The sequence below is a fragment of the Rhamphochromis sp. 'chilingali' genome (genome assembly GCF_963969265.1).
Source record: "Rhamphochromis sp. 'chilingali' genome assembly, chromosome: 2".
Classification (NCBI taxonomy): domain Eukaryota; kingdom Metazoa; phylum Chordata; class Actinopteri; order Cichliformes; family Cichlidae; genus Rhamphochromis; species Rhamphochromis sp. 'chilingali'.
The window spans coordinates 65941122-65954084 of record NC_137930.1 but is presented as its reverse complement, the minus strand read 5'-3'; the positions used below and the strand labels follow the sequence as shown (position 1 = coordinate 65954084).

The following is a 12963-nucleotide window of genomic DNA, read 5'->3' as shown; positions in this document are numbered from 1 at the left end:
AACAGGCACAAAGAAAAGCCAGCATCGCCCTCATCTTATGATTATTGATTTTAAGATTCTGCTCCTCACATACAAAGCAGTCAGTGGCTCTTCTCTGGTATACATTTTTAAACTTATGACCCCTCAAATGTCAGAGCGCAACCACAGATCACCAGATGAGTCTTCAAAGGGAAGGTCTTTCAATGAAGGCTCACACACTTCATCACCCAAACCTTGACAAGTCTGTCTTTCTCGTAAAATATTTTCTAAAACCTTACTTTTTAAAAAGCAGGATTTTGAGGTTACGTGATCATTTTTTCTAGTATCAGTGTAATTAAAGTATAATATTGCTCATATTTTGAATCTTTTATACGACATGCATATCTGTAGGGTTAGGGTTAGGTTACCATCCAACCTGTTGTATGACATTTTTGCCTAACTGATGTAACAAAATTGAAAAACCTATAAAATAAGAATTGCAAGGCCAAAATGCATGTATGTATGAGACTTCATGTGAAAAGTAACAATCTCTAGATTATAAAATTATGTGCAAAATGCACATATTTATTTGCCCAATATACACACTCATCCAACTCAAAATTTTGCTTTAACGTGTAATTCTGTGAGTCTAAGCCCAGTTTAAACCTTAAGCCTGAGAGTGATTCTGGAAACTTTGACAGCTTTTAACAGAATTTAAGTATGTTTTTTTTTTTTTTGCCTAAATCAAACCCTTACTGTTGAATCAACCTCCTAAAGTTTTGCCTGTTGTGTGCGATTCTCATTACAGCTCCACATGCTGTATATTACAGTGAAGTGCACACTTTGGCCATATTAGGGTTGACTTGGGAAAACAGTAATGCACGGAAAAGTATGGGCAGAAATGGATAAAAAAAACCCATCAAGGGGTAAAATGAGTGGATGGTGGGATATAAAATAAGATGGAAAGATAAAAAGTAAGGCTGAGAGTGAAATTGACTCCTGAAGTCAGAGAATAACATTGGGAGAGACAGGGAATACAGGTGTGATGAGAAATATAGAAAAACACATAAAGAAACGCCCCTTTTCTCCAAGGAATCTTACAGCTTCCCCATGAATCACAAAATACGACATACAGTGTTTCTCTCCCCGCTTCTCTTCCACTGCAGATATTTGTTTCATGTTTTCACCAACCACCCATGGAGAAATCACATCCTGGAACAACTCAAGAGATCAATAACACTACAAGATATGTGTGTGAATAGATTTCACAGGACCAAACCTGGGTGAAAAACTAATAAAACAGTGGATGTTACAGATAAAACCATAACATGATGTGATAATTAAAGCGTGACAACAACAAACAGAAATAAAAGAACACAATAAATGAAAAGAAACACCTCAGACAAAAAAGCGGAACAAAAAACATACAAAAACTGAGCAGAGATGTTGAGTGTTGGGTTACCACAGGTAGAAGAGGACATAGTCGACATAGCTACCTAGAAAGGCCATGACACAGATACTGATGGCGAACATGGAGCTCAGGCTGAGGCTGTTGCTGTCTTCGTGGAACATGGCAAGCGTCACCTCGCAGTGCCGGCCCCGGTATCCCTCACTGCAGCGGCACGAGTATCGGGACGGAGAGTGAGCCACGCAGGTGCCGTGGCGACAAGGCCGGCTGGCACAGAGTGTGTAGACGCAAACTTTTCCCAAAGAGCTCTCTTTGGTTATATGGCCTGGGGGGCATCTGCACGGAGAAGACACAGCAGTGTAATGCTGAGACAAGAAACACTTGGGAAGCTGTCAGATAAAAAAAGAGCACTGCACTCCACAGAGTTATGAGACCTAAGCTGACAGTGTAAAAATAATACCCTGAAGAGTTACACCTCTTATATCAGATTCAAAGATATGCTCTTTGAAGGTTACAGTGTCGACTGTAACTGGAGAGGGGGGAAAAAACAGTAAAAGAAATTGAGAAGCTAAGATTGGCTTTGCAGTAGTGGTTCCTCTGTATCCCCTGAATATCATTCACCCCTACCCCCTGCCTCTCTCACTGGTTTGTATCCTGAGGCACTGCAGCAATCACAGAATATGGATGTCAAAGTCCCCACTGGCTGTAAGTTTCAAAATCACAGCCGGGAAATTTAGTCGTCCTGCAGAGTTTAAAGGTGCAGCCAAGGCCCTGACTGTCACTGCTGTTATACACTATTCTCTCACGTTCACACGCTATTAGACACACAGTATAACAGGCATGCTCTTAAAATAGCTGCCATCTGGTGGACACTTTGACTTCAAGTGTATACATAAAAATGGAGTTTGCACTAGTGTGGAACTCTCTGTGTTATGATTCACTGTCATGGCTTATTAAGGCACTTAACAGAGCCAAGCGAACAAGTGAGCATGTTTGTCATGGTAAGTGTCTAATGTCAAGAATGATCTGAAATTAGCACAGTGTTGGAATGTTTTTAATTGCTTCTTTTCAAAAGTCCACAAAAATCTTTGTATTATTATGTTGACGTAAATGTAATATTTTTTTCTCTGCTTCTTATCTATTGTTATTTTTCTATGTGCTTAAGTGGCGTGTTCCAGTATATTGGAATATATTGATTTTTTTTTAAATATATATCGCAGTGTACATCACTTTGCAATGATGTTTCTGAAAAGCGCTTCATAAATAAAGTTAGATCTATTCTTAACTTTTTTTATTATTTGGTAACTTTGATAAATACTCGGGCGGTTGTCACATAAAGAACAACCTACGAACAGCGCGATAAACAATAACACATCAAGTACTTATTGTGTAGGAAGCCATGTGTGACCAGGTCAGCTCATGCCGAATGAGCTCGGCAGTCGCAGATGGCTTATGTAGAAGCAGTTAGTGAAGCCGACCGAGGACAATAACAGCACTTGCTGAAACATGTAAAGCCTTTGTCCACTGTGAAAGCCGTCCTGATAACAGAGACCATTTATACAAAAACAAGCCACTCATGTGCGTTGCCACATTACTCTTCATACTTTGCATACAAGACATTACATATGTGACATCACATAAGGTATACTAACTGTGCATGGTATTTCTGCTTAACTCTGTGGCCCTTGGATGCTGTTCCTCTTGACATTTAGTTAACAAATTGAAATATTTCCTAATCCTGTCATAGACGACCTCTGGAAGTTTGCTCCTTTAAAACCTGACCACCATACCTTGTTTATAATGAATAGCAAAATGTACATTTAAACAAACTGCACTCATATAGCTCTTTTCTACTAGATCTGAGCACTCAAAGTGCTTTCTTACTATAACCCTCATATACACATTCATATGGGTCGTTACCACCAGAGATTTCAGGTGAAAGCACTGTGAGACCTTGTATCATGTGACCCGTTTAGGTCACTTGACACAAGATGTGAGCAAGAGTGAAGCGGTTGAGGCACGTGGGGCGGGATCTCAAGACTTCTTTAAGTTGCTTTCTTTTTCAACTACTTGGTCGACCATAAATGACTGAGAACCTACGCGATCATGTCAAGACTACATTGTAGGTGGCTGACAGCTTTTGTAATAAGCAGTCACCTCTGTTCAATGACGGTTTTTCGCAGTGGACACAGACGTCTTCTTGCAATCTGTCTTCACGGCCCAAAATGTGAACACTGGCCTCCTTGAAAGAGTGACCTTTGTACTCTGAGTGCAGATGTACAGCTGAATCTTGCGATACAAGACTCATCTGTACTTAGAGGATAATGGTTACAGATGGTTTGAAAGAGGAGTATTTCAAACCTCATGTGATTATACACATGAATAATAGTGGGTCAATGACAATGTTCTAAGGGACAATGCCCACTAGAGTTTAAAAACTAGCGACTCTCCACTAAAACTGAACAAGTCTCTTGGATGAGAGTTGAAATGTCTTAAAAAAACTTGAAGTCTAATCACCTTCTTTTCAAGCTCTTAAAACAACCATGACCTGGATGACTGAGAACCTACACAGACAAGTGCTTTTTTCTGTGCCCAGATTTTGTCTAACATTCAGACAACGAACCCCAATGGATGGCTACAGGGCAACTTAGGGTTCAGTATCTTGCACAAGGATACTTTATCATGCAGACTATGTCACAGACTGAGGAATGAGGATCCAAATGCAGACTCTAAGGCTGAACAGGTGAATATAAAACTGACCCTTATTTGAGTTTGAAACCAAAGTCCATGAGATGCAAAAAGCTAATAGAAAACAAAAGGATCTAAACAGCTCCATGAAACACAAGGCAGTATTAAAAGAAGCAAGAACAGACTGGGCTTATATACACACACACACTGAGCACACGAAACACAGTCAGGGAACTAAACACGCCTAAACTAAATCAGGGTAATGAGACACAGCTGAAGTAATCCATGATGGTAAAACAGGTAAAGTCAAACTAAAGAGAAAGCACGAGAGACAAGACGGGAAAACTAAAAACAAGATGGGAGACATCAGATACTTTACACAGGGGAGCCAGGATAAACTGAAAAACCTATAAAAAATCTATAACCATGAACAGAACCCAGATAGCTGGCATTTTAATGAGACTATAGAATGTGGCAGCAATAACTCACATATCAATACACAAGGAATTCACAACACCATCAACTTGTAATAAAATTAGTAATGTCAGCACTGAGCTTCCAGTCCTATATAACAAACAATATTAAGACTTATACACTTAAACACAACAGTAGTTGCTTGTGCTTTAAAAATGTACGTGTGCTCTGGCTCCCTTAGTTTGTCATGAACCCTGGGGTTGTGTGCTTGAGTTTGAGGTATTGTATTTCGGACTCTTCTGTCTCCTTCTTAGTTTTAGTTCAGGTTTTTTATTCTGTAAATTTGCTGCACCTGCACTCATGGTGTCTCCAGAGGTCCACGCAGACCAAGGGAGGGGAGCAGTGGTGCTTCCTGCAGGCATCTGAAGCACAGCCGACAGAGACCCCCTGTGAAGTGACCACCTGAATCCCCTCTGAAGGCTGCTCCTCATCCAGGGAGATGGAGCGGCCATTAAACCTCAAATCCCGTAAGCAACCTAGTGTAAAAAGGAAAAAGAGAAGGAAGAAGAAAAAAATTGTTTACAAATCCAAAAGAAGCACAAAACCAGTCCTCAGGCAAAATCTTTTATAGACACACATTTACTCTGTGGCAGGGGTTTAAAGTCAAATAAACAGACACACTTGCATTAAGGCACAAAAACATCTGCAAACCAGTGCTCAGACATGCTCTCACACAGGCAAACACATGAACAGCCTCAGGCCAGGTTGTCATCATAGGCTTTTATTTATGGATATTTTCCTCTTTGCTGGCTAGTTTGCTCACAGTTGGAAGCATGAGGTTCAACACATTACTTAAATACACACCAGTGCCACTGACTCACTTCTCTTATCTGCTGGAAACCACAGCATCAACACACCAGTACCAGTAAATACCTGTTTGACCACTAAGTCATTCATAAATTATTCATTATCAGATTTTTCTCCACTCATTTATCTTATTCTTTCAAAGACAGCTGCATAGCAACCTACCCACAAAGCTCCCGTTATGTCCTGAGGGAAAAGAGTTTCCGAGCATCACCACAGCGGGGTCAATGATGATCTCCCGACTTTGTCCAGGTGAGGCCGTTACCTCTCGCCGTCCTCCGCCTCTGTCAAGTCGCAGGGTGAACTCTCTCCCATATCGGTACAGCTCCAACTCATGCCAGTCTCCATCATCCAGGCGATGGTAAGGCAGTGTGATGTTATAGTCTCCATCTCCAAGGTTGTAGAAAACAGCCAGATGACCCTGAAAAACCTAAAAAGCATAGTAATGCTTAATTTAAGATTCTGATGAGGAAGCAACAAAACTCTGCTACTGGAGACTTTAAGGCTTTTGTCTAAAAAGCTGGTCATTTTTGATGTTAGTCTTTATGTTAGTGTAAACTTCAAGAGTGTGACTCAAACTGTGAAATGAGGTGACACAAATACTAACTGCATTCCTGCTGTACTGTGCTGTGTTGATGGGCAAAAACAGATTGTGAGCATAACAATATCATAAGAGTTAGGCCAGTTCCCACGATGTGGAAAAGGTTAGGTTGTGAAATTTAACTATCTGGACAAGTAGACCCTCCTTGGTGGACTAGCCAGAAAAATGTCGTGAACGTTTCAGTGGTAAAAATTAATTCAGCAATTTTGCAGCCATGACGCTTTTCAGAGATGCCGTACACATCGCTGCATGGCAGAGGCCAGAATCATCCCGAAGGGAAGGTATACAAGAAACAACAATTATCTTCAGCAGTTAAGGATGAGCGAGCAGAATGGACTCAACCAATGAGCGGCTCCCGCAACTGCAGCTTGTACATGTCCACAGCTTAATTGGAAACAGTGGGGCAAGATAATTCACATTCAGCGCAGCCAGCATTAACTATTGCTCCCTCAGCATGAGTATCTCAAATGTGCCTCACCTACTGGTCAAACACACACACATGCACAAAGTAAAGGCTGACTGTGCGCTCCCTATTGCCTCATCCTGCCCTCAAGTCCGCAACAAAAATGAGCAAAGGACTCAATCGATACTTAAAGGAGAAAAATCAGATTACACAAACTTTCTGCAGAGCCCCCAGAGATCTACGCAATCACCACTTAGCACAAAATCTTCAAGCAAATGTCTAATGCCTGAACCTTCACATTTCAAATCCCATTCAATAATAAAAATGTCAGAGTTTTAAAGTTTTACTGTTTCGGAGGGGTGTGATGATCTTTGACAGTATTGCGGTTCATGTTTGTTACTGCCCCCCCAAAAAAGCTTCTTTGCAGAGTGCATTAGATAAATGTTTTCTTTAAAGAGCCTCCATACTCCTTGGAGAGGTACATGCTGTTTATACCCAGCTAGCCCCTCGTAACCTTTGTGTGAAAGTGTGGTTATTTATTCAGTGTGCACTCTATTCCATATCTACCCTTAAGAAAAAAGGGCAGAGAGGCAGCCCTTTAAATTAGAGTTTGTTGTCAGAAAACACACCAGGATGGTGCTCAAGTGTTTCTAAGAGCTTTGAGACAACTGGGCTGAAAATGTTTCAGTGTGCCGCTGCAGACAGACATCAGATACTTTATACAGCTCACCAATTCAGCTCCAGAGAGGGTTTCACACAGAGGCTTCACAGCCCACATACAGTAAAGGCTACAGCATTTTCCTTTTCCTGTCACCGCTGCACGGCGGCAAGGGAAGAGGACAACACTGTTTCTCGTCGTGTAGTGTAAAGACCCAAAGAACAAGATTTGATTCTTTAAACAATGCTGTCGGACAAATAACAAGCATGTTTTCAACGACAGACCAGTGGTGTGGAAACCATAAAAACGGTGACAGGTTCACTGCAAACAGGTGACCTGTGAGTTCACCAAAAGTGATGTTTACTTCCAGGTGCTGTTCACAGTTGGCCTGTCAGTGAGTGAGACAGAAGGCTTTGACAACAAACACTGGCTTCATATCCACTCAGGCAAGAGAGGCATGCTATTATGGAGGTTTGGCAAAGAGAAGCAGACTTGACTCGGTGTGAGCACCTTTCCACCCTCGCCGTGGCACAGCAGCAGCATGTATGCAGTCATCACTTTGAGCTGCCCACTTGAACTAAGCTGTGTTGAAACCCTAAAGCTCAGAGCGAGGGATCTGACCTCTGCCTATTACAGTACACATCGTTGTTCTCTTGCCACCCTAAATTGTGCTTCAAATATTAACCAAAGGCAGAAATAAGCCTGAACAGAAGAGGCATCATTTTTTAAAATAGCAATCTCTCAATAGGAGCATTCTGCCGACTTACTGAAAGGCCTTTTTGAGAACATACATATGTCAATCACCAGCCCCCTCTGTATCCACCCCTATGTCTCAAACCCTGGTATTAATCACTCTTAGTTTGACAAGCATTTTCAGCAATCATTGTCTGGGTCCTAATCATCATTTTAAAGCTCATAAACAAGACAATCATGGCTGTCAAGGTTGAGGGGAGTGACCGGTCATGACTCACCTCTAAACGCAGGTATTCGTTCTGCTCCTGGGAAAGCAGGCTGAGGATAACGCCGGTGGCTGCACGTGTTCGCACCCCAACCTCGACACTAGTCTGTCGCGCCGGTAGGGACCAAAGAAGGTGGAACTGAATGTGGCTCCGGCCGTCAAAGGAGAACTCTCGAGCCACTTGTCAATCAAAAACACACAAAGCTTGTTCAATTAATTCAACCGTCATAAGGGAAATACACGAGGTTATCACAGCAAGAGCATGCTGCTCTGCAAAAACACTTTATGTAAGGCAAGGTTATCTTCCCACAGCAGCAACTTTCCAAATTGGTTTGTACACTTTGCAAAGTTTTAGATGTAAAACTGACTGGAAACGTCACAGTCCACCGAAACGTATCCGGCATGCGTACCTTGATCGCACTGTGGCCCTGTAAAGCCTTTTTCACACAGGCAGCTTAAAGAGCCCCAGTCCCCATGACAGTGACCCCTCTTGCCACAAGAGGAAAGCTGCTCCAGGCTGGCGCAGTGGTCATCAATGAGAGTGCAGCCTGGCAATGTGTTGGAGGATTCAGCAGGGGAACCAAGGTCATATAGCTGAATGTAAGAATAAGAGGAGAAAAATGTGAAGATAGTGAAAATACAGCAACGTTGGAGGTATCTGTCCTTGTAGTTCTAGTGGATGGGATGAAAAGAAACATGACTGCAAAGAACTTTGTGTTATTACCGTAAATGAATGAAGGATACAATAGCTTTACATTTGATTTTTTAATTGTTTAATAATATCTTAAATCTTGGCTTTCTTAAAAGTGTTAGTTTTTACACTAATGGTTAACAAGAGCTACAAATATTATCAGAGGCACTATGCAACACATAAATGCTGTAGAACTGTTGCTAAAGCACAGAAAATCCTGAATCATGTCACACTGATCAATAAAAGATGTACTTGACACCTGGATTTAGGTGGCAGGCACGGTGTCTTATTTCTGCAGACAAAAGCGTTGGCTGCATTAAAATGAAGGCGCTGCACTTTCAGCAGCAAATGAAAGGGTGTAAATTCTTTCAGTATAAAAGTGGTTACAGTCACGGGTTAGTGTTGTCATTACTGTAGTAGCAGCTGTTATCTGTACTGATTCCATGTACTTCTGGTAACAATTCAAAAGTGCTTCCAATACAGTATTAAATACAGCACAGCATGGGGAAGCATGGTGGCACTGTGGTTAGCACTACTGCCTTACAACAAGAAGGTCCCAAGTTCAATTCCACCATCAGGTGTGTACTTTGCATGTTCTCCCTGTGTTTGTGTAGGTTCACTCCAGTTGCTCTAGCCTCCAAAGAAATAGCAGCTAGTGGGGATAGGTTACTCTAAAATCGCCCGTACACTGTAAAAACTGTGATTGGGGTTAATTAGAATCTAATAGGAGAGTAATAGTAATTATTACTCAGTAAAAACGTGTATGAGTAGTTTTAATCAAATCTAAGCAAAATTCAACAATTTTGAGATGTTCAGTTATTTAAATTTACACAGTTTTGTTTGGGGTAAATTCAGCAATGGTTTGTTGAGTAGATTTAAAAAAAAATGTTTGAGTACTAAAAAAATTTAAGAAATCTAATAGATTTAACTGATGAAAGCATTTTCATTTTAATCATTGTACACTTCCGCCCATAATCCTTTGTGCCACGTGCAGGACACACGCGCTTCATGAGTGGACGTCTCCATTTTGTCAGAGGTAAGACTTCTTAATTTGTTCAAATATAAGACACGGTTTAAACAATAACGTATATCGGTTTTGAGTAAAGGTTTTAAACAGTATGATACGTCGAAATTTTATTAATAATCATCACTGTAATGATAGTATCGTATTTTTACACAAATGGCAGTTAGTGGACTGCTAGCACAAGGTCACTTTCCAAGCCTTCACGACTGTGTTACTGAACAGCTTTAACTAACCACATGTTTTACCGTATTAAAAAATATCAACGGTATATTCCGATGAGTTTTAACGTCTTTCATCCACGTTTAAAAGTTCATGAAAAGGTTTTGCGGTCAGTTGTGAGTGATTTTGTCAGCCACAGTCAGTTTTTCGAACTCCAGTTTCCAATAATGGCGGCCGCTACTAAGTTTTAAAATTACTCTTAGTAATCTTTCTGGGTCACAAAATAAACTTTTAACATATTTTCAGGCGCGAAAGTAGCTGTGTAAACATCAAATATCTGCTCGGTTTATCAAGATATCGCATGTTTGCAAAAGTGCTTCGACGTTTTCGGAGCATCTGCTACCCACCAGCTCGATAGCAAGCCGGGAGCTCGAGGGTCACTGAAGCCGCTGAGAACGGCACAACTCCCGGCACATCATTTTCAGATCACCGCGGGGTTTCGCTACTCAGTTTAAACGTAATGTATAAGTCACTTAGACAACCTAAAAATGTTATTGTTTGGTTTTTTTCAGTGTTTTATTTGTTCGTGAGTAAATCGGTTTGGCTGAGATTAAAGTTATTAGATTAGATTAGATAAAATAAAACTTTATTAATCCCCCGGGTGGGTTCCTCCTTGGTTTTTACACAGCTGACTAAACGTCAAAAATGATAATGTTGCTTTCCTTTCAGGTAATGGAAGATCCCTCAACTTAAATTCACCTGATCAGCATGGGATTGAAGTTGCAGGCTATCATAGCCAAGGTATTTTCCACAGACATTTCAGCTTGGAATTTTATTTAAAGAATTTTTTTGTCAAATTTCATTTGCATGGTGCACAGCTCCACTAATTTGTTTGCATGTTTTTGTCAGTGCAAGAGGACGCCAGGACGTCACTGATATAATTAACAACACAATTATGGGTTTCATGTTTTAATTGTATTTTAAATACATGTCTATTCTTAGTAAAAAAAACAAACAAAAAACAAACAAAAAAACACAAGTACAGGTATTGCTGGGTTTTTGTTTTGTCCCAAGAAGGAAAAACCCTTTCTGACGAACATAAACTAAATTAGATAAAAAAAAACTAAATGACTAAATTAATGTAATTTACTAAAACGACACATTTAAAGATTGAACCTGTCAAGCATGTTGACAATACCTTTGTGTTGACTGTCAGCACCCAGGCATGTGCATTAACATCAGCTAATTATCGCACATAATGCTCCATGTGATGATAATTTGATATTTAACAGTTTTTTTTAATACTGCCAATTCTCACAGTTTTGTCTTAATAAATGGTCACTTATCTGATGGTAATTTTTGGAATTCTTGCTCATTTTCAGTCACCAAGCAATCCTAGCAATAACATAACCAGAAATCTGGTTATTCAGTGCTTGATGGTGTACCTTGGGGAGTCCATTGATCAACTGATCAAAGAGTACAGTGTAAGTGTTGAAGTAGAAACATTATTCTGTTTTTGTTATTCATATGTGTTTGTCAAGTTTCAAATAATTTGAGGCATTATCATGTTTTATTTGTCATGCAGCTACAGGATGTGTCCAGGAAATATTTCATGTGTGCAACTACAGTCAGAAAACCCATGTGTTTGTTGTTTCAGGATGCTGATGAGGATGGTGTGTCACAAGATCTTTCTGAACAGAGGATGAAAATCTACAAAATCAAGGCTGTTGGATCTGAGGAGGATGACATTGGCATTGTGCTGGAGGGTGTGAGAGTTATGCCTGCTCTGGGCAATTTTCCAAGAGCATGCGCAATGCTGGTTGGATTGACATATGCAGTCGATCTTGCCTATCCCAAAGAGCTAAAATACACCTTGGAAGTATTCCAGAAACTTTTCCTTGAACTGGATTGTGCTAAGCTCTCACCAAAAGTGAACAGCCTCAAGAACAAGTTATTGGCTTAAACGAGGACTCTGAAAGAATGAAAGGGAAGTAAGCTCACTGAAAACCTTTGGTTTGTCTTTGTTAGATGTAGCTATCTTTTCAGTTTTTAAGTTAATTTCATCTTATTCATATCTTACCCAAATGACCTGCAATGTGTCAGGCTGTATTTGTGCTCTTCATTTTAATTTTGTTTTTTATTACCTACAAGTTTCTTAGGAATATTCTGTTTGAAAGGCAGCAAATTGGAGGAATCACTAGTGAAGCTTTTCTTTGTTTATAGTGTATGTTACTATAAAACATTGGTTTAAAACAACTTTAAAATTTAACAGAAGTGCAGTCCTGTAGCTGTAGAAATGTTACTTCCTCTTACATGTGTCTTAGATTTTCTCAGGTTAAACATCCAAATTGGGATAAAAGGTTGATTTACATTATTGATATTCCATGTACATGAGTGAAAAACCTTTGTTCTACAGTTATATTGAGTGATTCAATTTAACAAAAGATTGACAAACTAAAGTTTTTGTTTGTCAATCATAAATAAGTAACAGAGATAAAGGAAACGGTAAAGGATATTCAAATTTCAGGTTCATGTTGATATTACAGTCTAAAGATTAATTTCTTTTTTACAAAACTGGTTTACATTCATGCAGTTTATGTTGCTGTTGCTCTGTACACAAAGCTGTGTGATAAACTGTTTATGACACTAAAACAAATTTACAGCAGAGGAATGTATTTAGGAGATCAGGAGATTGTTGATGAGAATTCAGTGTATACGAGCAGAAAAATGTTATATTATAAATTACTGTGTTTTATTTTCCACAATAAAACAAATTACTGTTTTGATGTTTTCTTTGTGAAATTGATTCATTTTACTCAGAAAATAAGTAAAATTCATTTCATTTTCTCTTATTATTCAGTCATTATTTTTAAGGTTTATTTGGAAAATTATTGAATCCAATTTGAGTTTTACTGAAAAAACAAGAAGATTTCATTTCTTTGTAATGGATATTTTAGGAAGTTTTTACTAAACCTTTGCCAGATAGTTAGTAAATTCAAAGTAATTTTTCTCAGAGACTTATTTCATATCAATTATTTTTTTTGGTAAAGTTGGGCAATTTCAACCTTCAGTTTGAGATTTTGACCCTAAATCCAACACATATTTACAGTTTAATTCTATTAATATCTACTTTTGTT

At 39.4% G+C, this 12963-nt stretch overlaps 1 protein-coding gene and 1 long non-coding RNA gene across 2 annotated transcripts in view; one reads left to right on the top strand and one right to left on the bottom strand.

Moving 5' to 3' along the window:
* Positions 1 to 12963, bottom strand: part of LOC308393113 (neural-cadherin-like) — a gene marked incomplete at its 5' end in the record, with an annotated part of 121917 nt that overhangs the window by 6348 nt on the left and 102606 nt on the right. Inside the window, 5 exons of the mRNA XM_080876623.1 lie at positions 1455 to 1702; positions 4821 to 5004; positions 5498 to 5762; positions 7966 to 8132; positions 8363 to 8546. Coding sequence (XP_080732749.1) covers positions 1455 to 1702; positions 4821 to 5004; positions 5498 to 5762; positions 7966 to 8132; positions 8363 to 8546 — 1048 coding nt within the window. The remainder of the gene's footprint in view (positions 1 to 1454; positions 1703 to 4820; positions 5005 to 5497; positions 5763 to 7965; positions 8133 to 8362; positions 8547 to 12963) is intronic.
* Positions 9346 to 12608, top strand: LOC308393114. Its single transcript, XR_013970921.1, has 4 exons — positions 9346 to 9679; positions 10556 to 10627; positions 11209 to 11310; positions 11484 to 12608. It is a non-coding gene; the product is annotated as an uncharacterized lncRNA (long non-coding RNA).